This window comes from Myxocyprinus asiaticus, chromosome 12 (assembly GCF_019703515.2).
Source record: "Myxocyprinus asiaticus isolate MX2 ecotype Aquarium Trade chromosome 12, UBuf_Myxa_2, whole genome shotgun sequence".
Lineage (NCBI taxonomy): Eukaryota > Metazoa > Chordata > Actinopteri > Cypriniformes > Catostomidae > Myxocyprinus > Myxocyprinus asiaticus.
This window is the reverse complement of record NC_059355.1, coordinates 45,727,562-45,753,973: the sequence shown is the minus strand read 5'-3', so window position 1 is coordinate 45,753,973 and position 26,412 is coordinate 45,727,562. Positions and strand designations below refer to the sequence as shown.

The 26,412-nt window shown below is 40.6% G+C and overlaps 1 protein-coding gene across 5 annotated transcripts in view; it reads right to left on the bottom strand.

Moving 5' to 3' along the window:
* The window catches only part of LOC127448891 (receptor-type tyrosine-protein phosphatase T-like), a 363,972-nt gene that overhangs the window by 3,258 nt on the left and 334,302 nt on the right, over positions 1-26,412 (bottom strand). For 3 of the 5 annotated variants that reach the window (XM_051711804.1, XM_051711808.1, XM_051711806.1), the window contains 7 exons: positions 20,939-21,074; positions 17,190-17,339; positions 14,567-14,740; positions 12,028-12,159; positions 11,226-11,351; positions 9,000-9,163; positions 1,317-1,452 (listed from right to left, as the gene is read on the bottom strand). In XM_051711804.1, coding sequence (XP_051567764.1) covers positions 1,317-1,452; positions 9,000-9,163; positions 11,226-11,351; positions 12,028-12,159; positions 14,567-14,740; positions 17,190-17,339; positions 20,939-21,074 — 1,018 coding nt within the window. The remainder of the gene's footprint in view (positions 1-1,316; positions 1,453-8,999; positions 9,164-11,225; positions 11,352-12,027; positions 12,160-14,566; positions 14,741-17,189; positions 17,340-20,938; positions 21,075-26,412) is intronic. The other 2 variants (XM_051711805.1, XM_051711807.1) reach the window with 2 other exon arrangements.

Sequence of the window (26,412 nt, the reverse complement as noted above, 5' to 3'; positions counted from 1 at the left end):
TGCAACGGCCGCCTATTAGACACAAGATGTTCAAGATGTTCTCTTAGAATTGGAGATGGCACCACCACTGCAGAAATTGCAGCTGTCTGTCTCAGGGATGAGGGAATAATAATGCTCTTCTTCTGGATCAAACATGCTGAGGGTGCTTGAGGAACTGCTGTTTTATGTGAAAGAGCTATCAGGAATTCCAACAAACTACCTGAAGTCATCGGCTATCTGTATATGTGACCTCTTTGTAGTCTCCACATGTTACAGAACTAAGGCCAATGTGGACGGAATCATGTGGAGAGACACCACTGAGTAAAATGTGCACACTGGAGAAGACATTTTTCCTCCTCAAATGACATAAGTGGAGAATTCCAGAAAGAAGGGGCAATTACTCAAATTAGTGGCATGAGCAATACTTGAAAATCTTATCTGAATACTGAATTTTAAGTCTTCTCATGGATTCCAGATTGTTAAAGGAATGTTCCGGATTCAATACAAGGTAAGCTCCATGTCACAGATGCTGTCGATTACCACAGAAAATGATTCTGACTCATCCCTCGGTTTGTAGAAAGAAGCAAAGATAAATGTAATGATAAAGGTCTTTGGGGAAAGACATTGCACCGGTATAAACGTAAAATAAATAAAGTATAAACCAAACACATTATACATGTTAAAATTAGACTAGTGTGATAGAATTGTTTACTAACATTGTCTGTGCCAAGTTATACCAATTTTTCAACTCCTGTAATGACCATGTAAAGTGTGTAAACCCGGTAACTTTTGCATTATACGTGCGAGGATACCAGAAAAACTTTACTTCCATCCACAGAATGTTATGTCGTTTAACTAATTATATCGCACTACGAGAAGTTAATTCACCTAGAACAATAGTACCACCACTTAAAGAACAATTTAGACAATACATTTTTGTACAGACGAATGTATACAAGCTTTTACAAGCATTAAATATTTATGTTTAACAAGAAAAATATGCTTCACATTTCTGCTTTTAAACCCTCTGGAATGATTTGCCCCTTAGACTTCCATTGTAAGTGCTGTTCTATAAAGACTATTTTTGTTACAAATGGAGGGACTCGAAATGGCTTTCTGTAGTAATCGGCAGCATGCCAAAGATATTGTTGCTAGAGCATAACTTGTATTGAACCCAGAACATTCCATTCAATAACACACTTAAACTTTATTTACACAGTCAGCCAAAAGATGCTTCTTGCCATCAATCTTGGTAGAGCTCTGCTGTCACATACAATAGTTCAAATTAGGTTTTCTTTACTTCAAGACAGATGACTAAGAACATATGTATAACTTACCATTGTCTCCACCATGTTAGCTTTGTTGTTCCTCAGCGTCTTCACCGTGTGGAACACGTCCACGATGTTCTGCTGCTGGATCATCTCACAGATGCTACAGATGGCACAGAAGGTCCCGCTGCGTCCTCCACCAGTCCTGGACACATAAACAAAAAATAAAGCATGATAAACAAACCAAAATATCCCAGCTAATATCCCATAACTTCACAGCTTGACTTGTGCTACATTACTTAAGATCATAGGCCTTACGGTTCCACCCTTAAAGGTATAGTGTGTAATTTTCAATGTTTAAATACTTTCTCATATCTCAGTTTTATGTTCAAAAATAAGTTAACCTTTTGTAAATAGATTTTCCCAAGAAAAGTGTAAACACTGCAGTTCTGTGGTCCTTTCAAAACATTTCTCTGTTTATTTGAACAGCCCTGCATCTCAGCTTCTGTCTCAGCCAATGGCGTAAGCTTGGGGCAGGGTTTTTTATTTGTCCGAACAATGAAGGAGTGGTAGGAGTGTTTGGGAAACTTGTTGGAAAACAATTATTATTTTTGTTTTCGCAATTCCATTTGGTGCCACAAGGAGTGCCGAAATTACATACTTCAACTTTAACTAGATAAAAGTCAAAGTTTATCTTGTGGCTTGACAAAGCATGTCTGAAAGTTTAAACTAGTTTTTTTTTTAATTAAGTTTGAAGGTTATAGATAGATGGATAGAAAAAAGAAAGAAAGAGTGAGAGAGAGAATATTTAAGGCAGAATAAAGGCATTGTGGGCAGAATAAAGGCACAGAACAAAGGCTTAAGCGTAAGCCTAAGTCTGTCCCTTCCTGGCTCTGAAGTACCTGGGAGTGATATTATGCATAGTTCCCTATCTGTCACTCACTCGACGTTGTGTCGATGTAGTGACACTAGGGGTCACGCTTGGGAGTCCCAAACACCTCTGATATTTGAGAAAAGGCCAATGAGAATTGGTGAGTGGAATTTGCATGCCACTCCCCCGGACATACAGGTATAAAAGGAGCCGGCTTGCAACCACTCATTCAGATTTGTTCTTTGGAGCCGAGCAGTGTTGATGAAATCCTGGATGTGGTCGTTATCTCTCCGCCTCTGATGGCCACAATCGCTGCCTCACGTGTTTGGGCCGTAGGCACGCTGAGACAGCGTTCATGGATGGTTCATGCTCTCACTGCGAGAGCATGACCATGGCAACATTGCGGTTGTTCCGGAGATGCAAGAGGACTCCAGCCAATCCCTGCCCCGGTCCTTCTGCCTACGGGCACAAGGCCACGATGGTTAGCGCTAGGGGCAATTTGGGGACCCCAATGGAAGCGGTTCCACTGGGTGAACCCCCACTGACCTCCCATTCCCCAGTACGTTCATTTGCCCCGGTCGAGTTCTGGGATGAGTCAGGCGGCTCGCCCCAGGGCGAGTTTAATGTCTCATTCGGGGCTCGGGAGGAGGATGAGCTCTCGATCGCAGCATCGTAGTGCGGGCTGCTCCAGTCGGATGCGGAGGACTCGGCTGGGCTCCCACCTACGGGTGTGGTTGCCCAGTCTGAGGCCGACATGGAGCTGACAGCCGTGCTTGCCTAGGCTGCTGTGAGCATCGGGCTCGAGTGGAACCCTCCACCCTGCCCTGAGCCCTTGCAGCTCGATGACTGTTTCCTGGGCTCAGAGCGCCGCTCGCAGCCACACTCCGCCCCAGTTCCATTCTTTCCTGGGATGCAAGAGGAACTCACAAAGTCATAGCAGGCACCTTTTACTGCCCGGACCCAGCTTCCGAGTTCCTCCGCTTTCACTACCCATGACGGTGGAGTGGCCAGGGGGTACATGGAGGTTCCTCAGGTGGAGCAGGTGATTGTGGTGCACCTGTGCCTGCAAAACGCAGCCACCTGGCGGAATCATCCTAGGCTCCTGTCCAAGGCCTGTAAGTCCACGTCATCCCTGATGGCCAAGGCTTACAGTGCCGCTGGACAGGCTACCATGCATGCCATGGCCCTCCTGCAAGTTCACCAGGCCAAGGCACTGAAAGAGCTGCACCAGGGTGGTCCTGACCCGGGAGTGATGCAGGAGCTGCGCTCGGCGACCGACACAGGTTACGGCACAGGCTCTCAGGCAGGCGATGTCCACCATGGCGGCCCAGGAGTTCCAACTGTGGCCAACCGCATGGCCCCACGTAGAGCCCCCTGCAGGAAGCTGACGCCCCTGTCCCACGGTCCGGTGCCAAGAACCCCAGGAAGGCTTCGAAGCATCCCTGAGATGGGCGACCCAGGGGTGAGGAGACCCACTGTAAGTCTGGAGGTGGTGCACAGACCACTCCATCCCCTGGTGGAGGGTCAGGAGGAGAATATTTTGTTTCCTTTTGTGTTGATTTTGCCACATGCCCAAGGGGCTGCGGCACCCACACTTTCAAAAAAGAGCGATTCCCTCACTCTCTGGGTCACACACTCGGTGTTTACGGCCATCGTTGTCACAACAGCCGTACATCGAACATTCACGGCTGGGGCGCTGCAGTGCAGTTTCTCCACCCTCATGCACCCAGCTGTGGCACACACACACCCATGCTCAGGCAGTTGTGACGAGCCACGAGGACACTCAGCCTCCTCCGCCGTCGCTGACTGGTCCTATGGTGGGTATGCAGAGCAAGGTAAGTGCTTTAACATTTCTCTCAGCACAGTCACGAGTTCAGGACACGAGGCCTCTCGACGTGGCAGTTCCTGCTCCACCCCGCCACAAGGCCCCATCCGCAGGTATGTCAAAGGTGACTGTCCCCTTGGTGCCCCTTGGTCGGAGTTTGGAGGTGTGGTTAGCGCTCTCCAACCCGTCGTGCTGGCTGCCCAGGACAATCCGACTCAGCTACGCGATTCAGTTCACCAGGCGCCCGCCCAGGTTCAATGGCGTCCGTTTCACCTCGGTAAGAGGCAAGTATGCCACTGTCCTGCATGCGGAAATCGCAGTCCTTCTACAGAAGGACGCGATAGAGCCTGTCCCTCCAGCTGAGATGAAGAAGGGGTTCTACAGCCCCTACTTCATCGTACCAAAGAAGTGCGGTGGGTTGCAGGTCCAATCTTGATTCGCGGCGGTAAACCTGAAGGATGCGTACTTTCATGTCTCGATTTTGCCTCGACACAGACCGTTCCTTCGGTTTACCTTCGAGGTTTGGGCATATCAGTACAAGGTCCTCCCCTTCAGTCTGTCTCTGTCGCCTCGCGTCTTTCGAAAGTTGAGGAGGCAGCCCTTGCCCCGCTAAGGGAAGTGGGCTTCCGCATCTTCAATTATCTCAATGACTGGCTGATTCTAGCTCACTCTCAAGATCTATTGTGTGCGCACAGGAACCTGGTGCTCAGACACCTCAGCCGATTGGGGCTTCAGGTCAACTGGGAAAAGAGCAAGCTCTCCCCAGTGCAGAGCATCTCTTTTCTCAGGATGGAGTTGGACTCGGTCGCTATGACAGCACGTTTCACGAACGAGTACGCTCAGTCATGCTGAATTGCCTGAAGTCATTCAGGGGAAGAACAGCGGTCCCACTGAAACAATTTCAGAGGCTCCTGGGGCATATGGTGTCCTCGGTGGCGGTTACGCCGCTCAGGTTGATGCACATGAGACCGCTTCAGCACTGGCTTCAGGCTCGAGTCCAGAGATGGGCATGGCACCACGGTACACATCACGTGGCTATCACACTGTTCTGTTGCCGCATGTTCAGCCCTTGGGCAGAACTTGCATTTCTACGGGCAGGGGTTCACCTAGAACAAGTGTCCAGGCGTGTTGTCATCATGACAGACGCCTCCAAGTCAGGCTGGTGTGCCGTTTGCAATGGGCATGCAGCATCAGGCTCCTGGACAGGACCTCGACTGCATTGGCTCATAAATTGCCTCGAGTTGCTGGCAGTATTGCTGGCTCTGCGGAGGCTTCAGCCATTGATCCAGGGCAAGCATGTGTTGGTCTGGACAGACAACACGGCGATGGTAGCATACATAAATCACCAAAGCAGTTTACACTCACGTCGCATGTCGCAACTCGCCCACCATTTCCTCCTTTGGAGTCAGCAACGACTGAATTTGTTGCGGGCCACTCACACTCAACTGCACAGTGGATGCGCTGTCATGGCAAGTGACACTCAGGGGAGAGTGGAGACTACACCCCCAGGTGGTTCAGCTGATTTGGAGTCGATTCGGCAAAGCGCAGGTAGACCTGTTTACTTCCCGGGAATCCTCCCATTGCCCGCTGTGGTACTCCCTGGCTGAGGCCCCCCTCGGCACAGATGCACTGGCACACAGCTGGCCCCGGGGTCTGTGCAAGTATGCGTTTCCCCCAGTTAGCCTGCTTGCACAGACTTTGTGCAAGGTCAGGGAGGATGAAGAACAGGTCGTGTTGGTAGCGCCATATTGGCCCACCCAAACTTGGTTCTCAGAGCTCACGCTCCTCGTGGCAGCCCCTCCCTGGCGAATTCCCCTGAGGAAGGACCTCCTTTCTCAGTGACGGGGCACGATTTTCCACCCACACCCAGACATCTGGAATCTCCACGTCTGGTCCCTGGATGGGATGCGGAAGACCTAAGTGGGCTACCACCGGTGGTGGTAGACACTATCACTCAGGCCAGGGCTCCCTCTACAAGGCAGCTGAAGTGGCGTCTGTTCGCAAATTGGTGCTCTTCCCGAGGTGAAGACCCACAGAGATGCGCAGTACTCCCCCTGGGAGAACGAGAACACTCCACTAGGAGTGTGGCTTCCTCCTGGGCCCTGGCGCCTCTCTAACAGACATCTGTACAGCAGCAGGCTGGGCAACACCCAACACCTTTGCGAGATTTTATAATCTCCGGGTTGAGCCAGTTTCGTCCCGTGTGTAAGCAGGCACGAACAGGTAAGTATGCGGGCAGCTGGCCGGGTGTACCACTTGCACACAGCGCCTTTCCCCTCCCTGAGGGGAAACATGCACTTTTTTCATCCACGTGTGTTCCCGGGACCGGTGAACCCTGGATGTCATTCCTCCCTCAGCACCCTGCAGCAGGCGAATTCGGCCGAGGAATTCGATGCCAGGCCCAGTACTTGCATTAGTATGCCCTGTCAGATCAGCCCCTGTACTGGGATAGGTGCTCCATATGTGGTGGTTCTCTGTTGGTAACCCCATGTGACGTATTTTTCCTGATGGTAAACCTGTGTCTTCCCTTGGGCAGAGCCTGCTCTGCCACAAGTCGCTGTGTTTGTAGAGTTCCTCCCTTCCGGGTAGGACATACCACGGGGCTTCTTCCATATGTGGTACTTCCCGGTTGGTAAGTCCATGTGACGTATTCTCCACATGTTAACCTCCCATTCGGGCAGGATGTGGTCTCTGTGGTGTCTTTTCCCCATGGGGAAAAAGAACACCTTCCCTGATGCGAATAAATCTGGTCCCAGCTGAATTAATTTTCATTTTTTGGGAGAAAAAGAAGAGAAAAAGCTGAAGCGGCTGGTGCGGCCTGTTCCCATTGTAAGCCGGCTCCTTTTATACCCGTATGTCTGGGGGAGTGGCATGCAAATTCCACTCGCCAATTCTCATTGGCCTTTTCTCAAATATCAGAGGTGCTTGGGGTTCCCAAGCGTGACCCCTAGTGTCACTACATCGACACAACGTCTCGTTCCCTCCATCAGAGAATGGAGGTTACAACAGTAACCAAGACATTTAGAATTCAAGTCAGTAATTTCAACAAAGTATATACTCAAACTTCAAAGCTGAGCTGGGTATATGCTAAATAAAACATGGGAGGACACCAAGGTTACTAAAGCAAAACAGATTGAGGGTTGTGTTTGCCCAGTTCTGGACCTGCTGGCTGAACATTATGTATTATCTTTAGGACTTAGAAAGACAGAGCAACAATAATTGTCTTGTTGAGGGTGTTTTTATCAATTGTTTCACAATTTTAAATCAAAGAACTGATCTTTGGTAAATTTTACATGTGATTACTGGCAGTCCTATTATATGTTTGCTTACTGGCCCAAGTCAAAAATCATACTAACCCCTTAGAAAGATAATAGCCCATCTCTACTCAACAGGCGACATGACTAGAGGTTCATTCATATCTAACTTTAGGGGTTTAAAACAAACAATTCAAAGTATGAGCATTAATAACAGTGGTTAGCTGAGGTAATCTCAGCTTGCTTGTTTGGTTAAAACTGCAGTGGAAATCATGGGAGTTAAAGAATACACACCCCTTCAATCTGTCTACGAGTGTGTGTGTGTGTGTGTGTGTGTGTGTGTAGGCGGGTTTAAGTGGTTTACAAGAACTTTTTTTTTTAGGTTACAAACTGGTCATTGCAAGGGTATGATGCTATAAATGTGGTTTATGAGGACATTTCTAGTGTCCCCATAATTTAAATTGCTTAAAAAACATACTAAACAATGTTTTATTGAAAATGTAAAAATGCAGAAAGTTTTTTTGTGTGGTTTAGGTTTAAGGGTAGGGTTAGGGTTATGGGATAGAATCTATAGTTTGTACAGTATAAAAATCATTATGTCTGTGGAGAGTCCTCATAATGATAGCTGCACCAACATGCGTGTGTGTGTGTGTGTGTGTGTGTGTGTGTGTATAAGTTACATGTATGTTTTTGAAGCTGCTGTGTCCAAGAAAATTTTTCTTAAAGGGACAATAAACTAAAACCTGAACCTGAAACCTGGTGCTTGGCTTAGCAAACCCCAGTAATTAAGGAGAAAGCGAATCTTCTTCAAAGTGATTCTTCCGGTTTTCAGAACATCACTATTACTTTGATAAGAATGAAATTTTTTAATTAATTTTACTTAAAAATTGTTCTGCATTCAACACCTGTTCTGAGCTTGTTTGACAATGAAGGGCAGGTAATGAAGTTGTCAGATCTTTTGTATCTGCCTGCCTTTAATTTGTGGCACTGATAAAACCTTGGCTCAAAGTTTGTACATGTTTTTATCCTTTAGACTTTTAAAACTGGAGTTTTAATCTAGGATTCTGTATTAACTGGTTTTATTTCTTCAAAGCAGTTTTAGACGAAAAACCATTAATATCTCTTCAATAGATAGATCCATAAATTTGCGTGAAAAAAGAAGGAAATCAATTTGGCAGCATGTACATAGCAAATTGTTAATTAGCAATTAAATCTTATAGTTTAATACAACAAATTCCAAATAATATTTTCCAAATAACATAGTTTTGCTATGCTTAATTTCTTTTTACAAATTCAAACAAAGGAATAAGATTCAAGTATCAGTGGATATTTGATTTGATGGGCACAAGTAACCTTTTTTAGTTTTGGAAAATAAATTTGATGAACTCACATAGAGTACAAATCAACATGTTTTTGCTCACGGCATCCCTTCAAGTCAACTCTTGCTAGGGTTTCTCCAGCCCAGACTAACTCTTATTTTTGTTCATTTGTTTTTGGATTTTGTTTTTGTGTATGATAGTTACACAGTAAATTCTGTCATTATTTCATCTCCTGTATGCCACCTGAAACATGTACGGTATGCTCTTTCCCCCTCCATCCATTGGATAGTGATCAGTGGCTGTCAAGCTCCAAAAAGGACAAACGAGCACCATAAAAGTAGTCCACGTGATTTGTGTGTATTTCAAGCAATTTAACAATGATTACATGAGCGAAGTAGAATATGAAAATTAACAACTTCTCAGAATTCCTAACTCTGATATGAAAATGTGTCTTGGGCTATAGGTGGTTGAGCTGTCACTCACAAGCAATGGACTACCGTGCGGCCGTCTCCTCCGTCATATTGCTCCTGCCACTTGGCCAGTCGTCTGACCAGTTGCAGAATGGAGCGTTTGGACAGCGGTGTGTCTCTGTATGCCGGCCATCCAATGAACTGGAAATGCTGCACCAGTCGGTAGCCGTCTTGAGGCTGGAAGCAGAAGAGGAGAAGATTTAAGAATATTGGTCTGTGAACCATCTGTGAAGTCATTTATCTTACGAAGTTAAAGTTGTAGTGTTGACCTTACAGTGTGAAAATTACATCCTTTAAAAAAGAAACTACTTTTACAAATCTCTTTATTATCTCAAATATTTATTGGTGACTGCAATAAGGCAAAATGGAGATCAAATTGAGACTGTGCTCAGATTTGCCAATATGCCAAAGTCTGCAATAAAACGTCAGATATTTCAATATGAACTCCAATATTTCTCATCAAATCTTCCAAGATCAAAATATCTGGGCTATGATATCCACATAAATTTTATAGTTCTTGACTGTATGTCAACAATTCCTCTGTGATCTAATATTCCTCTGTGACAAACTGGTATTGATTTTGAATGAAGTTTAAATCTCAAAAGCATTTACAGTATTTCCACATCTTGCAGTGACACTGAAAACAAAACTTAAAACAACACAAAGTGATACCAAAATGAGATGTCAGCTTGAAACAATAGTCAGATTGAATCGGCTAAATGAAAGCCGCGTTGCACACAATTTGCCATCGATGGAGCCATTTCATGGCAAATTTGTGATGCTGTGACACTTTATTTATTTTGCACCGCTATGCTGCGCTGGCACTGATTAGCTACCTGGTAACCTTGCCTGTCACCAGCAGTTAAGGATAATGGGGAAAAGGATGAGTCTTTCATCACATTGTTCGATGCCTGGAATACGTGAAGCTTCAGTAATGAATGCTTATGTGTGGTAACGTAACGCTAAGCTAACTCGTACGGAAAAGAAGAAAAAAACAACCAAAAATCTGTCTCTCAAAACAGATCTATTGCATATATCAGCCTTGGCAGGGCAGTCGGCAAATGTTTTTGTGATTATTGCTCTTATGTGATTACAAGCATATGTGGCTAGCAAAACTAATCAGTTCAAAGATGCATGAGATGTGCTAAGTTCAATTTGGATTGGAAATAGCTATATAGTCGTAGCCCTTTATTTTTTTTTTTATGTAATTTCTCACTTCACTAACTCAGGGTCATAATCTCTTTTTTACTGTTCATCCAAATTAATGTGACTTATCACATTATCACTTTTGGAGCTGTAGAATTTTTACTTCTAATTTTATGAAAGCAGGTTAAGGATAGTCTTGCATAGTATGTGAAATATACAAATGAGTTAACTTTTTTTTGGATTTTCTCAAGGTAATTTTGCTGTTAAACAAAGCTAAAAAAAAAAAAAAAAAAAAAAAAATTAAACAAATCAAACGTTCAGTCAATCAGTACTTAAAGAGTTATCATATGTTCTAGACACTTTTGGCTGCCTTTCATTCATTATCCGGTCCAAAACATTAAATAAATAAATAAACTTCCTTTTTTTTTTTTTTAGATAAATGAGTGGGTACAGTTATATTTGTTTACAAATTTATTTCAAACATTTTATAAGTCTTTCGATCAAAAGGTTTCTGAGATCATGATTCAGTGAAGTGTGTCCAAACTTCAGACTAGTAGTGTAAATATGTAATAAAGTCACAAAAAATAGTACAGTACTTCAGTTTTGATGATGTATCTTCTGATACTGATTCTAACAGATATTGGTTTGGCAGCGGACTGCTGCTATGGTTACTTACTCAGGCAAACGTGACTTCTGTTCGTGGACATCTATTTAGTGCAAGGTGAAAATATGCACTCGAACCAACTTGCAATGTAACTTTTAAGTGGTTACTGAAACGTTCCTTATGAAATAGGTTATATAGAATTGAAACTGATTGAACTTTTTGAGACTCCCGAAAACCTTTATCTTTGTCTTCCTTTTTTTTTGGTTCATGCTTAATCATGGAGACCTGACCCCACAACCCCACTCGTAATACAAGGGGGACAGCTCTGACAGACCAGTACAAGTCTGACTGTGAATCAGCAAAGGATCAAATGACTGAGTGAGAGGCAAATCAATGAATAAATTTCTGTTTCAGTCACTCAGTCACGTTCAATAGAGCTTATACACATCAGCCCCCAACAGCCCCTCCTCCTGCTCTGACCGCACTTACCCGTGCCATGTTGCAGATCCTGAAAATGCGATTGATAATGTCCTCATCAATGTCTGCGGAGATGAATTCAACTTGAATGGGGCCGTAGCAGCAGGAGCCTTTCTCAGGCCAGTACTGCATGCAGAGCTACAGCAAGGCAAGAATTACAGCAAATAAGTACACTGCACAAAAGTTCTCAACCAGACAATGTGAATCATTAAAGTAGTTAGAACTCATGAGATTGAAATCTGAAAGAGTGCAAGAGAAAATGGAAGTAACTCTGTAATTTAATTTTCAACAATTTCAAAAACTCAAATTGCAGCGTGCCAAAGAAATCTGTTCTCTCACTTAAATGTATGCTTATTTTAGGCTTGTCATCTTCTAGAATACATTTACCATAAATGTATATTTTCCTTCTGTGGGAATATTTGAGAACCAAGTGTAAGTGTTATAATCTAAGAGTAAAAAATGTATAAATGCTTAAATAAAAAATAAAAAATCCTAGTGTAATTATTTTAAATATTTCAATGGTTGCATAAAATAAATAAATAAATGAAAATCTAGTTAAATAATTTTTAATAAATAAGCCAAAGGTTCAATAAAATAAATATAACATAAAATACATTTTTTTTTTTTTTTTGCTTATATTGCAGAGTTGGATAGTGTACCCTCTTTAAAAAAACACTTTCAGTAATATAACTTATGCCATTCAACACATTTTTTTTTTATTTTTTTTTTTTATAAAATTCAAATATACAACAGACAATAAACACCAAATAGAGGTTAGGATCAAGTAGTTCACAACCCTACTGGTACTACATACTTGTGCAGCATCCATTTCATTTAACATGACGATGGTGGAGCAGTTGTAGTCGAACACTAGCCTCCAGAAGTCAGCCACAGTGTTGGGCAGTGGGTGCTGCGTTACGATGAAGGCCGCTGGCTGTTTGTGGCTCTAGGACAATCAATAAGAAAACATGTTAACTCTTCTTTCCAGCACTAAAAATGTGTGTGAGCCTTGCCTGCTGGCGTCCTAATGTGCCTCACAAGTGTAATGAACTAAACTAAATAACAGAGAGGAGGATTCATTAAGAATGAATTGTGGCCACTGAAAGCGTTGTCTGCTTTTTTTTTTTCTTTTTTTTTTCTTTTTTTTTTTTTTTTTTTTAACTTCGTAACTGTTATTTGTTAACATTCTTAACCAAACAGCTGTCATATTAGGGCATTGGCTAATGCATCATAATGCACCTGTAGGTTTGGCTTACCTGTTAAGTTTAAACGTCAATGAAATTAGTCGTTCTACACATCCCTAGTTTTATTGCTCTTCTTCATAATTTGATCACTATTTGATGATTTACTGCTGCCGTGATAGCTAGACAATGTACACAAACATCTCTTTTAAATAAAATTCAATTTGCCACCTGCTTTCCATGGGCAGTAATTGCACAATATTGATTGAGCAAGGCAAGGCAAACAGCACTGACTTTTGTGAATAAACCTCTATAATAAGCCTAATTAACATAGAAAGAGGCGTATTTGCGCTAAAAATAATGATTTAATTTAAATACTTAAGGCGCAGCAATATTTCATCTTATTTAGCACCTGGTAAAACATCCTGGTTACTTTCGTAACCTCCATTACCTGATGGAGGGAACGAGACGTTGTGTCGATGTAGTGACACTAGAGGTCGCCCTTGGGAGCCCCAAACACCTCTGATCTTTGAGAAAAGGCCAATGGGAATTGGCGAGTTCATGCCACTCCCCCGGACATATGGGTGTAAAAGGAGCTGGCACGCAACCACTCATTCAGGTTTTGTGCTGAGGTGCCGAGACAGGGTCCCGGCCTTTTCAGCGGGTAGTTCAGGGTTGTAGCAGGAGGGACAAAACATCTTGTTCCCTCCATCAGGGAACGGAGGTTATGAAAGTAACCAGGACGTTCCCTATCTGTCACTCACTCGACGTTGTGTCGATGTAGTGACACTAGGGGTCCCTATACGAAACGCCACAACCAGCTGAACTGTGTTACGTGGACTGGCGGTGCTAGATGGGCAAACCATTGCGTGCCTCGTAGCCAGCGCACCTGGCAATCACGTAACTTCCTCCAATGCTCCAATGAGCGTCGTACGGTCCCCTACACCTCGGGGACAAGTCGACTGCCCAACCGCTCGGCTCCGAAGAAAAAGTCTGAATAAGTGGTTGCGAGCCAGCTCCTTTTATACCCGTATGTCCGGGGGAGTGGCATGCAAATTCCACTTGCCAATTCCCACTGACCTTTTCTCAAAAATCAGAGGTGTTTGGGGCTCGCAAGGGCGACCCCCAGTGTCACTACATCGACACAACGTCGAGTGAGTGACAGATAGGGAACTGTATTGCGGGTGGTTAGCAAAGATGCAGATTTTTGGGATGACATACTGTGTGCTAAAATAATGCAACAGTTTATTGAATTCGCCCCAGTGACGGTGATAACCTTGCCAAAGCATTCAATAACATGAAATCGTGAGGGTCTAATTGAGAGACACACACACACACACACACACACACACACGCTGCTACCTGGATTCCTTGAATCATTGCTGCATTATTGGCCATTCATTTAATTCGCTACTTATCTCCTGTTTTCATCGTGTTCTTTTTCTGCCATGCATGTCTGCTGTCTTGATTGTCCTATCTAGATGTTGCGTGAAGATGGTCGTTTATGGTACAAGTGTGATTATGATCTATGTGTGGAGATTACAGAGATGTTATCTAATCTTGTGCTCTGTTAAATTGGCTTGTTTATATGAGATTGTCACAATGTAATCTCCTGGGCATTCTGCTCTGTTTACTCGGAAGTTACCAGAGTGCACCGAAATCTTCCCTTTGGCTATAACTTACAAATTTGCCTTTGTGTACTTTTAAATATGGCGCCTCAAGACGTGTCACACCAGGTGCGACGTCGATTGCATCAAACGTCATTTATTGTTTACCTTCAACTGTAAATTTTGGTCTGTTCTTCACACAAAGCTATCAGAAGACTTGCAATATAATGCATAAATGATTATGTTTTAATGTTAAAAGCAGAGAATAACCCGAAGATTTCAAGTCTCATGTAAACGTGGTTTTCTAGCATTGTCCGATTTTTTTAATAAGCTGATTTTTGGTAGTTATCAGCGTATTGGTGTGCATACCACTCACTGTTACTAGGATATTCTGCTTAATTTGTTTTGTTAGTGTTCCATGGAAAAAAAAGTGTTATATGTGTTTGTCATATGAGAAACTACATGAGGATGAGTAAATGATGACATAACTTTAATTTCTGGGCGAACTATTCTATTAAGGTAGTATTGAAAACAGTCTTCTACATTAGACAGTTGAAGAACTTACGTCCATTAGCGCTGCGTTTATGTAATTGCTTGACTCGCCGTCAACAGAAATGAGGAAAGGCAGGCAGCGATCCACTGCGAGAACGTCCATGCTGCGGTTTTTATCGTGGTTGCGTGGGAGCAGGCCCACGCTGCAGTCCTCCGGACGAACACGAGGTGTGACTATATTCAGAGTCTGAGATAAAACAGAAAAGAGTCCAGAAGGACTGTAACATGCACAAATCTAAGATATCAGTTTTTACATTATACATTTTATTATCAGCATAACAATTTGAGTGAAAATTTGAATGAATTTTAGTTTTTCTTAGTATTTGCTATGTCCTACTTTTGCTTTAATGACCACTCGAGCTGGCATGGACTTCACAAGTCTGTGCAAAACCCAATTATCCATGTTATCCAGCATGATTTGGGAATATTCCAAAGAGCATCTTGTGTGCTTCAATGGAAGCAAGGAAATTTGACCTTTCATACAAAAGAGTTTGGACATGGTCAATGTCACAAATAGCTTACTTGATTAGGGTCTTTGAAATACTCCAGAATCTTAAATATTTCTTGTTTATTTTGCATCATAATGATAACTGTTTTTATGTCTAGTTTAAATTAGATTCTAAATGCTACATTTTCAATGTGGTCTTGGACTTTTGAAGCCCACAGTACCTTTAAAATTTGAACCAAACCCCCAAAAAGAAACCACGAAAAACTTTTGCAAAAACAATGCAGCTTTTGGTCTTTCTTGGAAAAAATATGTTTATGAAACCAATTCCACTCGCACTACTGGTCCAACCGCAACCAATGCAAATATTTTACTAAACTGAAGGTCAGTCATTACTTATGTATAAGACAGACTGAGAGATTGTGAGAAAGAGACAGTGAAAAATGGCCTACAAGACAGAGAGATGCAGTGGTAGATAGAAAATGAAAGATCTGGGAGGAAAGGAAGATAGAAATATATTCATCATATTTTATGAGACACCTTACAGATCTGAGATTTCTCTTCCCCTCAGATGGAAGTGGCTCGCTCATTTCACAGGGAATACAAAACATAAAGGCACCGTGAAAAGAAATAGCTTAGCTTTGGGCTTTATGAGGCTGTAGCAGCTTGCCAATGGCTCGTAAAAAGCATTTTTCCCCAGACGTTTGAGTCACTGTGTCTTTACTCACCTACCTCATCTAAATGCATTATGGAAGCTGCCTCACTTATGCCGATTGACTTATTCAAAAGCACTTGGAATTTAAGAGAAATGACAATAAAAATTACACCATTGCCTAATGAGAGCTTGATGAAGTTGTTAGAAATAACTGTAGAGCCTTCAGCCATAATACAGTTCTGCCAAATGGTGAAAAATCCTTGGAGGATTCAGTAAATTAGACGCCCAAATGAGTTGACAGTGTAACTTACAGATTTAGGTTTAGAAAAAACATCTATATCTGTTCTACTGTTTTTACCATCCACAGAGATGAACATTCACAAATGAGATATCTAGTGTCTTAATTGTTCCTCCTAGACATTAATGAGATTAATCTGAGCGCCAATGGAGGAGATTGATATCCTGAGGAAAAGGCCTAGTAATCTGACATGTATCTCCTTCAGAGTTTCAAATGAGATCTCAACAATATCTCAAACTGTGCTCAGTTTTGCCAAGATTCCAAAAGTCAAAGTATTTTTAAAATTATCTCTAACATTCTCATAATTTTTTTCCAAGTTCATGTTATCTAAGCAATGTTATCCCCATTAATGTAATTTTTATATTAATACTTTAAATATATATATATATATATATATATATATATATATATATATATATATATATATATATTGTATGTATTATAAATTTACACAGCCTTTCAGAATGTATATAAAATATACTGCCCTTTAGAAACTATATCACAGATACGTACATACATTATATCCCAGAAGACAAAATAATAACAATTTACACAAATCATTCTGTTTTAACATCCCCTTTATGCGAATTCAGTAATTTTTTGTCTTGTGGAATATATCTTGTCTTGTGGCAGTGGTGGCTCAGCGGTCAAGGCTCTGGGTTACTGATCAGAAGGTTGGGGGTTCAAGCCCCAGCACTGCCAAGATGCCACTGTTGGGCCCTTGAGCAAGGCCCTTGACCCTGTCTGCTCCAGGGGCGCTGTATCATGGCTGACCCTGCACTCTGACCCCAGCTTAGCTGGGATATGTGAAAAAAAAGAATTTTACTGTATATGTGCAAATGTATAATGTGTGATAAATAAATATAATTATTATTATCTAAATATATGTTGTCCAAAAAAAAAAAAAAAAAAAATATATATATATATATATATATATATATATATATATATATATATATATATATATATACATATATAATATAATTGCTCTTTTTGTTATTTTTATTTTTGTGCTATTTATATTTTTTATTTGACTTTTTTTTATTAACTTTTTGTCATTTAAACAATATCATTTTACAAGACATTGTCTATTTATTGATTTACTCAACATTATTGTTGTCACTTCTAAAATTCTAAAATAATTTAGTTAAAAATATTGTTAGTATTTAGGCAGAAATTGTTACGATGTACGTTTTTAACAGGGAAGGCCCATGGCCCAGAGTCAGAAGATTTCTTACTTGAAATTCATCTTTGATCTGACTGGAGTTGGTTTGAGGGTCCAATCTACTGATGTTGTAGTAGATGGCTCTGAAATCACACACTGGAATCGCTGTGTTCCCACATAAACATGCTTCTAGAATGGCATCATGCACAAACACATACTGCTCCTGCACAGAGAAATATAGAAAATCCCTTACAAAAAATTATTGTGATTGTACCTTAGTACAGTGATGATATTACATGTAATACAGTGGTAATTTGATATTAGCCATGTGTTCATAAATTCTTATACCATGGTATTTACATGACTCTCCAAGGGACATCCAAGAATACTATAAAATTACCTAATGATAGTGTCCAAATAACAAAGTATTACCATGGTGATATGTCAAAAAACATGATAATATAATGGTACTCTTTTGTAAGAGATCAATTCTGCAGTAAATTTACAATCATGTCTGTAGAGAATCATTACGTCTTTAGATCTTTAGATAATTTATGATTTGAAACCTTAAGCAATATTTGAGTCACAAAAAAATAAAACTGAAGACACTTTATTATCTCACTATTTTAAAATGATTGTTTTCAATTAAGATAAATGCACCAATTCGCTCTTTGGTCACATGAGAAATCCTCATTTTTATTGCCAAATTTATCAATAATAAAAAAATATCGCTCACTAAAATGATTAAGGCTCGGTTTAAACTTTCACAATCTTCAAACCAGGCAATCTACATAATTAATAAACATTCCCACACTTATGTTTTAAGAGCCAGACCTCAAGCTGAGAGTGAACGCTGCATAGCATAATGGAAAATCATGAGGGAAATATGAGCCGATAGCCCCTGAAATATAGTATAAGAGCTGTGCATGAACATCAGTGCATGAAGCTCAATTTGCTGATGGTGGTGAAGTATCTCTAGCTTCAGGGATGTTCTACATGGATTTCAGCTTTGCAGCTTCTGATGCTGAAAAATCCGGCTGCAACGTACCCAAAAACGCCCCAAATACAGCCTTAAAAATTAGATCAAGGGGCCACTCAAAGCACCGTACCTTCCTGCGGCTAATATTAAACTCTCCTTTAATGCTTGGCCCTAAATGCTGGCCATATCTATCTATATTTTAGCCCAACAATGCCTGCGGCTTAAAGGTTTGAATGTTAAAGTAGGCCTTTTGATCCACGCTAAGCTAAAGTCGAGCTTCGCTGACCCCTCGCACCCATTACTCCAGAACCTGGTGAGCACTTCTGCTGAGGGCTGAGGACAAAGGAGGCAAAAAGCCTTTTAAAAGATTAATTGCTTTGTGTTGTGTCTGTGGAGGATTATCTGTGAACGGGGCTGTGGGCTGACATAAATTGCCTCCCAGAACCCATTATCACTTGCTCTGTGTTTAGTGTTAGTCTTTTAAAAGCACGCCATTCAAACTGCAAAATTGTCTGATATCAGAATAGACAGAATAAAACATCTTGTCGATCTGACGTAGTGCGATTCATTTGTGATTTTGTTTAAAAACACTTTCAATTACTGCATACATTAGGAAACTGAAAATGGAGCTTTCAAACGAATATATTGATACTTTCAGTAAATCATTTTTAGACTTGAAAACTGAAAGTTTGCACTAATGTTGAAATAATGTAATAAAATAACTCACAACAATGAATAATATATTGTCTTTCATTCTTTATCATGTCTCCCACCTACAAAGCCATACTACACCAACACTGAAACCGAGAAAAATGGCTTCAAAGTTTTTGATTGTTCAGCCAAATGTGGATTATAAAATAGTCTGATATAAAATTTTCTTTGAATCAGAGCATAGTCCAGCCAAACTCGTCTGTCACAGGACAGCTCATAGTTTAAAGAGCTGTTCAGATCATACTAACTCTTGCACAAAAAAAAAAAGAAAAAAAAAAAAGCTAGACACAGAACAATGAATAAAACAGTATGCAAATTTTTAAAATTGTAAGTTCTTTTTAACATGAAACGGCATGTGAAAAACGTGGCGATCTTACGTAATATGCGGTGCAGCTGTCAAAGACATCCACTTTTCGCATGTTTACAAAGATGGATATACAATTGAAAAGCAGTGCAGATGGACGTAAAAATGTGTTCAGTGTGAATGGCTCCTAAGAGACCTAATTTCAGTCATTGCTCAATTTTGGAAACAATATGTAGTTACTGCGTTTTACCTCTGCAATGCAGAATAATAGTTGTATTGTTTAAGTTGCAGTTTAAAACAGTTTTATATATGTATATATTGAGGTGCCGCCCGCTGGATTCACCCACAAAAAGGTTTAATTTCTCCTCAGGACCATAAGCATGAGTGATATACTTTTGGAGTTGTGTTCCTCTTAAGTCAAGGCTCCGTATTTGTGTGTCATTGCATGTGGTAAATGTGTGCTCACTGTTCTTGTGTTGTTTAGTTCTTGGAAGGTAGCATCTGGTGGCCGGATGTGTTTATCATTGCTTAACTTTGACATTCATTAAATGTATATATTCAAACCACTTTGTCAGATATCGGTCGGCCGATATTATCCTTTCACCGATATATCGGTATCGGCGTATATGTTTACCGATATGCGCAGATATGAAAACTTTTTCAGAACATATAATGCAGAAAACAATGCTTTAGAATTGGTGTCATTACGTAGTTTACAGAGCTAACTCTGAGCTGGCGGTGGCTCTGCAGACAGGGCGGAGTTAAGCGGTGCAGAGTTGAGTGGTGTCTTCTCTGTAAGTTGCTTACTAGTTTGTGAAATACATACTGGAAAGTTAATAAACAATGACCCCATCATTTTCCCTTTTCAATATAACTAATATAACGTTAACCCTGACAACCATGTCACTCATGTCTGTTTGCTGTTAGCCAGCTATAGTTTGTCAGTGCAGTAAGTAATGTAGCAGATTGAAGGGTAAACATCAGAGCATCTTTTTGCAGTTCAGTAGACAATGGTGTGGTGGTGGATTGTGTCTGTTGAGTGTTGATTTCACGCTATGTTGTTACCTAGTTGGTGAGACGCAAAGCTGGTCAATCTTTTACTTTCCATGACAAAGAGCTAATAGATAACTAGCTAACCATGTAGCTACTTTCATTGCTTGTCAGCTGAGTGGAAGCTAATTTGTAAACATGTATTCACCAAACTGTTTTGTTCAAGATTCACAGATTGGTACCCCCTTCAACTGAACAATTCCAGTCGTTGCATTTACAAAATGTAATATTTAAAAGTCTGGTTTTCCACTGTTGAAAGTTTCCCCTGAACTTGTATAGCAGAATACGGTGTAACACTGCTGCCGCTGTTTTTCTCTTGTCTCGGCAGATGTAAATGCTTCTTGTTTTACAACCTGCCAATAATTGACTGGAAGTATTAAAATAGTCAGCATTTAACTGATACTAAACAGTAATACTGATGTTTATTTAGCTATTTATTTTATTTTTATTTTTTCTTTATTTTCTCAGTGTTCATTTCTAGAATTTGTTGACAATGTATAATAATAATGTCAAATATTCTTTGATAAAAATATTTGTTTAAGAAAGCAGCCTTCTGAGTACCTTTGCATAGTCATATCGGTGCAAAATCGGTGCATAATCCACATAGAAAAGGTCTGTTTTAATTCCAGCTTAAAAATTAACTATATCGGCCACCATTTCGGTAATCGGTGAATATTCCCCCTCTAAAATCAGTATCGTATCGGTCTCAAAAATCCCATATCGGTCAGACTCTAATACAAATGCTAAAAAGTAAATAGCTGTACGTAGTGTTACTCACCTCAGTCTGTACCATGTTGACTCTCTGTGAGCGCAGCTCTCTGATACAGTTGAAGATGTCCACCACTCCTTCACTCTCTGCCATGTCTAACATAATGTCCACTGCAATAAAACAGCCTGTTCTGCCAGCACCAGCACTACAGGAAACACAAAAACACAAGATTTTATCAAGCTTCTAGACATAGACATGACACAAAATATCAATATATCGATTATTGATCAGCAAGCTATTTTCTCAATATGTTTTTGAGGCATCGATATATTAACATGAGCAGACATTTAAAAGTAGAAGACTAATTTATGAGCTTTTCAATTCACTGTCAGTTGGCATTCTGTTTATTGTAGTCTGGCATAATAGCTTTGGGAGACCACAAGGGGATGATACCGGTCGCGGGAAGTACCATATGATTTAGGTCGAATTTAATAGAAAACTATGCTAGTGGGCACTGCAGAATTTTGAGCAGCCTCTGGAGTCGTAGCTGTGTTCCTCCAACAGATGCCGAGCGACAGCAGCAGTGTGTGTACATTCATAGAAAATAATTGTTTCTACTTTTAGATGCTGCCATGTAGTAGACAGATGCTTCTGAAGTGCAACTCCCTTTAAGTTACCCTGCTGCTCACACTTTACCAGAGTTGTGCTGAGTAATATGTATGATGAGACAAAAACTATTGTACAGTGAGTAGCCTTATTTATATCTGAAAAAATGCAGATATAGATCAATAATCATAGGTAAAAAGTTCTGATTATCGATGCGTGAAAAGGCATCAATCCCAAGCCTTATTGACAGCATGTTAACATTTCAAGGGCTCTATTTTTGTTGTACAAAGATGGATATACAATTGAAAAGCTGTGCAGATGGATGCAAAAATGTGTTCAGTGTGAATGGCTCCTAAGAGACCTGATTTCGGTCATTGCTCAATTTTTGAAACAACATGTATTTACTGCGTTTTACCTCTGCAATGCAGAATAATAGTTGCATTGTTTAAGTTGCAGTTTAAAACAGTTTTATATATATTGAGGCACCGCCTGCTGGATTGCAACCATGCAAACTTTTTTTTATTTATTTTATTTTAGTGAATAGGGTGTGCAAAACTACTTCACCCAGTAACACATTTGGAATTCTGTTGTTACAGTATATATTAATATTATAACTCAACAATTATTTATTGTTGTCCAGTTTGTCATAATAATATGATACAGTATTATCATTATTACTTTGAAGATTTGTTGTATACAATAGTAATATATTTCTGTCTTATTTACTTTACTTTCACCTGGAGCTTATATTCTAATGCTGCAGTGTGTTATTCACCATGCTGCAAAAGGCTGTATTTTATGTAACCATTGTAGACAACATTCGTAACAGTAAACACACAAGGCACATTGGCCCATCAGCACACTAGAGCAGAAGGATAAAAACATTGCTGTTTATCAAGCGCTGAAACTTTGCTTGGTGCAGAATAATCTGGAATAATGTTAAACATTGTAATAGTCACCTCTTTGCAACCTGAACTTGTTCATAATGTAAAACCTTTGTGACACCTGCGCTAAAAACAATCTAGACGCAGTGAAACGACTGAAACAGAATGCAGGTGTCTCAACATGCGTATTTGTATTTTTTTATTTTATCCCCTTTTTGAATTTGGAATGCCCAATTCCCACTATTTAGTAGGTCCTTGTGGTGGCGCGGTTACTCACCTCAATCCGGGTAAGTCTCAGTTGCCTCCGCTTCTGAGACAGTCAATCCGTGCATCTTATCACGTGGCTTGCTGTGCATGACACCGCGGAGACTCACAGCATGTGGAGGCTCATGCTACTCTCCGCGATCCACGCACAACTTTCCACATGTCCCATAGAGAGCGAGAACCCCTAATCCCGACCACAAGGAGGTTACCCCATGTGACTCTACCCTCCTTAGCAACCAGGCCAATTAGGAGACCTGGCTGGAGTCACTTAGCATGCCCTGGATTCGAACTCGTGACTCCAGGGGTGGTAGTCAGTGTCAATACTCGCTGAGCTACCCAGGCCCCTCGACATGCATTTTTAAAACCTGAATTCTTTTTAATTTTACACAAAATGTGCCAGTCCTGCATGAGACACTGAAGTAACAGCGAGACGTGTTCAGGAGTCAAGGACGTTCGTCCTGAACATGTTTACAAAGGAAAACAATGGAAAACAGAGCAGAGGTACACAAAAACACTTTCGGTGTGAATGGCCCCTAACTCATCTGCTTGCGCGTATCTGTGTGAGTTAAAGCGTGTGGCCGAAACAAATTCAGAAGGCCTGTATATTTTTTCATAAATTACAAACCCGAACTCGAAGTCCTACTGATCCGAACCCAGCGGATTTATGAACCGTTCTGAGACCGCAGACAACATCATATCCGCTAAGAACTGATGTACTCAGAACATTATATCACCCCTCAAACATTTTTTGCGGAGCTTTCCTACCTGGGGCGGGGGGTCCCCCGATGTCCGGGGCCCCACAAAATTGCATGGTTTGCGTGGTGGTTAAAAACGCTACTGCACATGTATACACACAAATACAGAGCAACTCCACAGAGCCACAGATTGGCTGTCATTTTTAGTGATTAATGGTGTGACTGGTAAACAACTGATGAAAAGGATATGAGAGAGAGAGAGAGAGAGAGAGAGAAAGAGAGAATGTCCTTAGTTCATTCATAGCAACATTACCATAATCCCTAAATTGACATTCATAAAATGTAATTAGTAAGCCATTATATGCTTTTTTTTTTTTTTTGTCTGTTAACTTCTCTCTAAAGCTATGTAAAATATTTTGTCTTCTTCCATTTAAAGGAATAGTTCACCGAAATGAAAATTCTGTCATCATTTCCATTTTTTTCTTCTTCCGTGGAACACAAAAGTATTAAATAAAACGACAATGAATGTGGACGAATGCTTTCAAACTCCAAAAATGACTAAACGCATTATAAAAGCACCATAAAAATAGTCCATATGATAAATGCGCTATATTCCAAATCTTCTGAAGCAATACAATAGCTTCAGACAGTCCCCCCCTTGCAATGTTTGCAAATTTTCCACAAAAACCATAAACCTGAGGGAATCTCATTGCTTTCCTTCACTGACAGCGGCAAAAGAAATGCTTGAAAAGCTTGAAGCAGTTGCAACATATCCAAATGTACAGATGCCATTGTATAATCTCCATAGTAACAATGTAAAGTATCTCCGCCTCCTCTCCTCCACGTGGTGGGTTCACTATCAAAATCCTTGTCTAAACTTTCGTGGGACCGCAGACAGCACACATGCCACATACATCACAGCTAGCGTTTAATCTTCACCCTGCATGCTGCGAATGAGACACAAAAACCTGCATTGGTACAAAGTATCCCTAACATTCACGTAAAACCCCCATTAGTGGTGTAGTAAAATGTGATTAGAATTTGAAGTGCTTAATACAGTAGGCTATGAATCTGAAAATGGCAATATATGCAGAACACTGAATACGCTGAAAATGAATGTTCATAATGTGACAAAAATGGCCATTTTCATATATGTAACATATATATTTTTTAAATACTTGTGGAATTTACATTTGTATATAAATGCTCAAATATATGAACTCTAATTGTATTTGTTTGTATATGGCCATATATCAGATTTCAATATCAGACAATGTAATAATTGCAACAGGCATAATTATTGAATCCTCATATGTGTTTTTAGTTTACAGATTTATTACGTATGTGAATGTTTGTTCTTGCAAACTGCATATTCAGTTATTGTGCATTAAAATATTTACATGTAATTAACAAAATTACAGAGGAGTATAAAGATAATTTATGAGTTTTCACTGCAAAACAACCCCAAATGCATCACAAAATTTGAGAAAAGCTGCAGCAAATTCAGTCATTTTGGGCCGCATAAATCAGGAAAAAGTGCCGCGAAATACTGGTAGGACTGTTTAGAGGTCTGCATGAGCCTAAAATTAATCCCGACCCGCACCCGACACCATGTGACCCGACCAGCACCATCAGATTTAAAATCTGAACCTGACCTGAACCTGAAATCGCTCACTCTCTTTATAATTTCTTCTCCAAGCAAGAATTTTTGCAGTCGACCGTATTTTATGTAAGCATCATAGGCAGTTCATAACAGTTATCATGCACAGTGTTAACAAGGCACGGCGGACCCTCAGCACACTAGAGAAGAAACGGGAAAACATTACCTTACAGTTTATCAAGCGCCAAAACTTTGCTTGTTGCAGAACAATCTAGAATCATGTATAACATTATAAAACAGTCAGTTGAAGTCCTCTTTGCAGCCAGAACTCCTTCAGAACGCTGAAAATTTGTGACACCTGCGCTAAAACTATAGGTGCTGCACAATGAATGAAACAGAAAGCAGGTGTCTCGAGATGCATTTTTGAAACTTGACTTTCTTTCTAACTTGACACGGTGTATAAAAATGCAGTGTTCATGCATGAGATGCTGAAGAAACAGCGAGACGAGGTGGAAAAGTCAACGACGTCCATCCACAACGTTTACATAGGAAAACAATGGAAAAACAGAGCAGACACACGCAAAAACATGTTCAGTATGAACGGCCCCTAACACGTTTGCATGTCTGTGAAAGAGAATGCATGCACGAAACAAGTTAGGTAGACCTGTTTATTTTTTCATTAATTACCAACCCTAACCAGAAGTCATACTATAAAAACGGACCCAAATCTAGTCCTAAACCGGACGGTTTCTCGGGCCCCATCGGGCCCAGGTCTGGTTGCAGACCTCTAAATTGCTTTGAATAAGGAACAGACCAAAATTTAAGTTGCTATTTAAAAAAGATTTTCTCCTCTGAAGAAGCTCTCAAATCGTACTACTTGTTTGCGTGCAGTACTTTCAAATATGGAGTGTCAAGATGTGTTGCGGCAGGTTTGCTATTAACTACATGAAATGTTTTATTCGTTTATATGTGTCTTGTGCTTGATGAGTAACCTGGCAGCTGGGACATTGTGTAAAACTTTTTTCTTTTGTGTTCCACTGAAGAAAGTACAGTAAGTCAAATGTATTTGGAATAACATTAGGGTGACTAAATGAAGACAGAAATGTTTTGGTTTTTGGGTGAACTACTGCTTTAATCAAAATCAACACTATAACTAAAATCTAATCTCAGTGGAAATCTCTGTTCTACGAGCACTTGACAGTTCTTCTATGCTTCTTTGTCACATCTGCTCTTTCTTTTAGGACCGGCTGCAAATTCACACTCTGCTATTTCACAGTCTACTCCTGTCACCTTTCATTCCAAAATTGTCTTCCCACATGTCCCCCCAATTACACCCCACCAGTGGGCGAGCGGGTCTGTCTATCCATGTGTCCATCTTTGTAGCATGTGGGAATGTTGAGGACAAATTCATGGGTGAATGTCTATGTATGTTCTGGAACGTCCAACATTAGTGTGAGAATGTTTGAGTGTGCTCGTTTATGTGTGAAAGCTTCC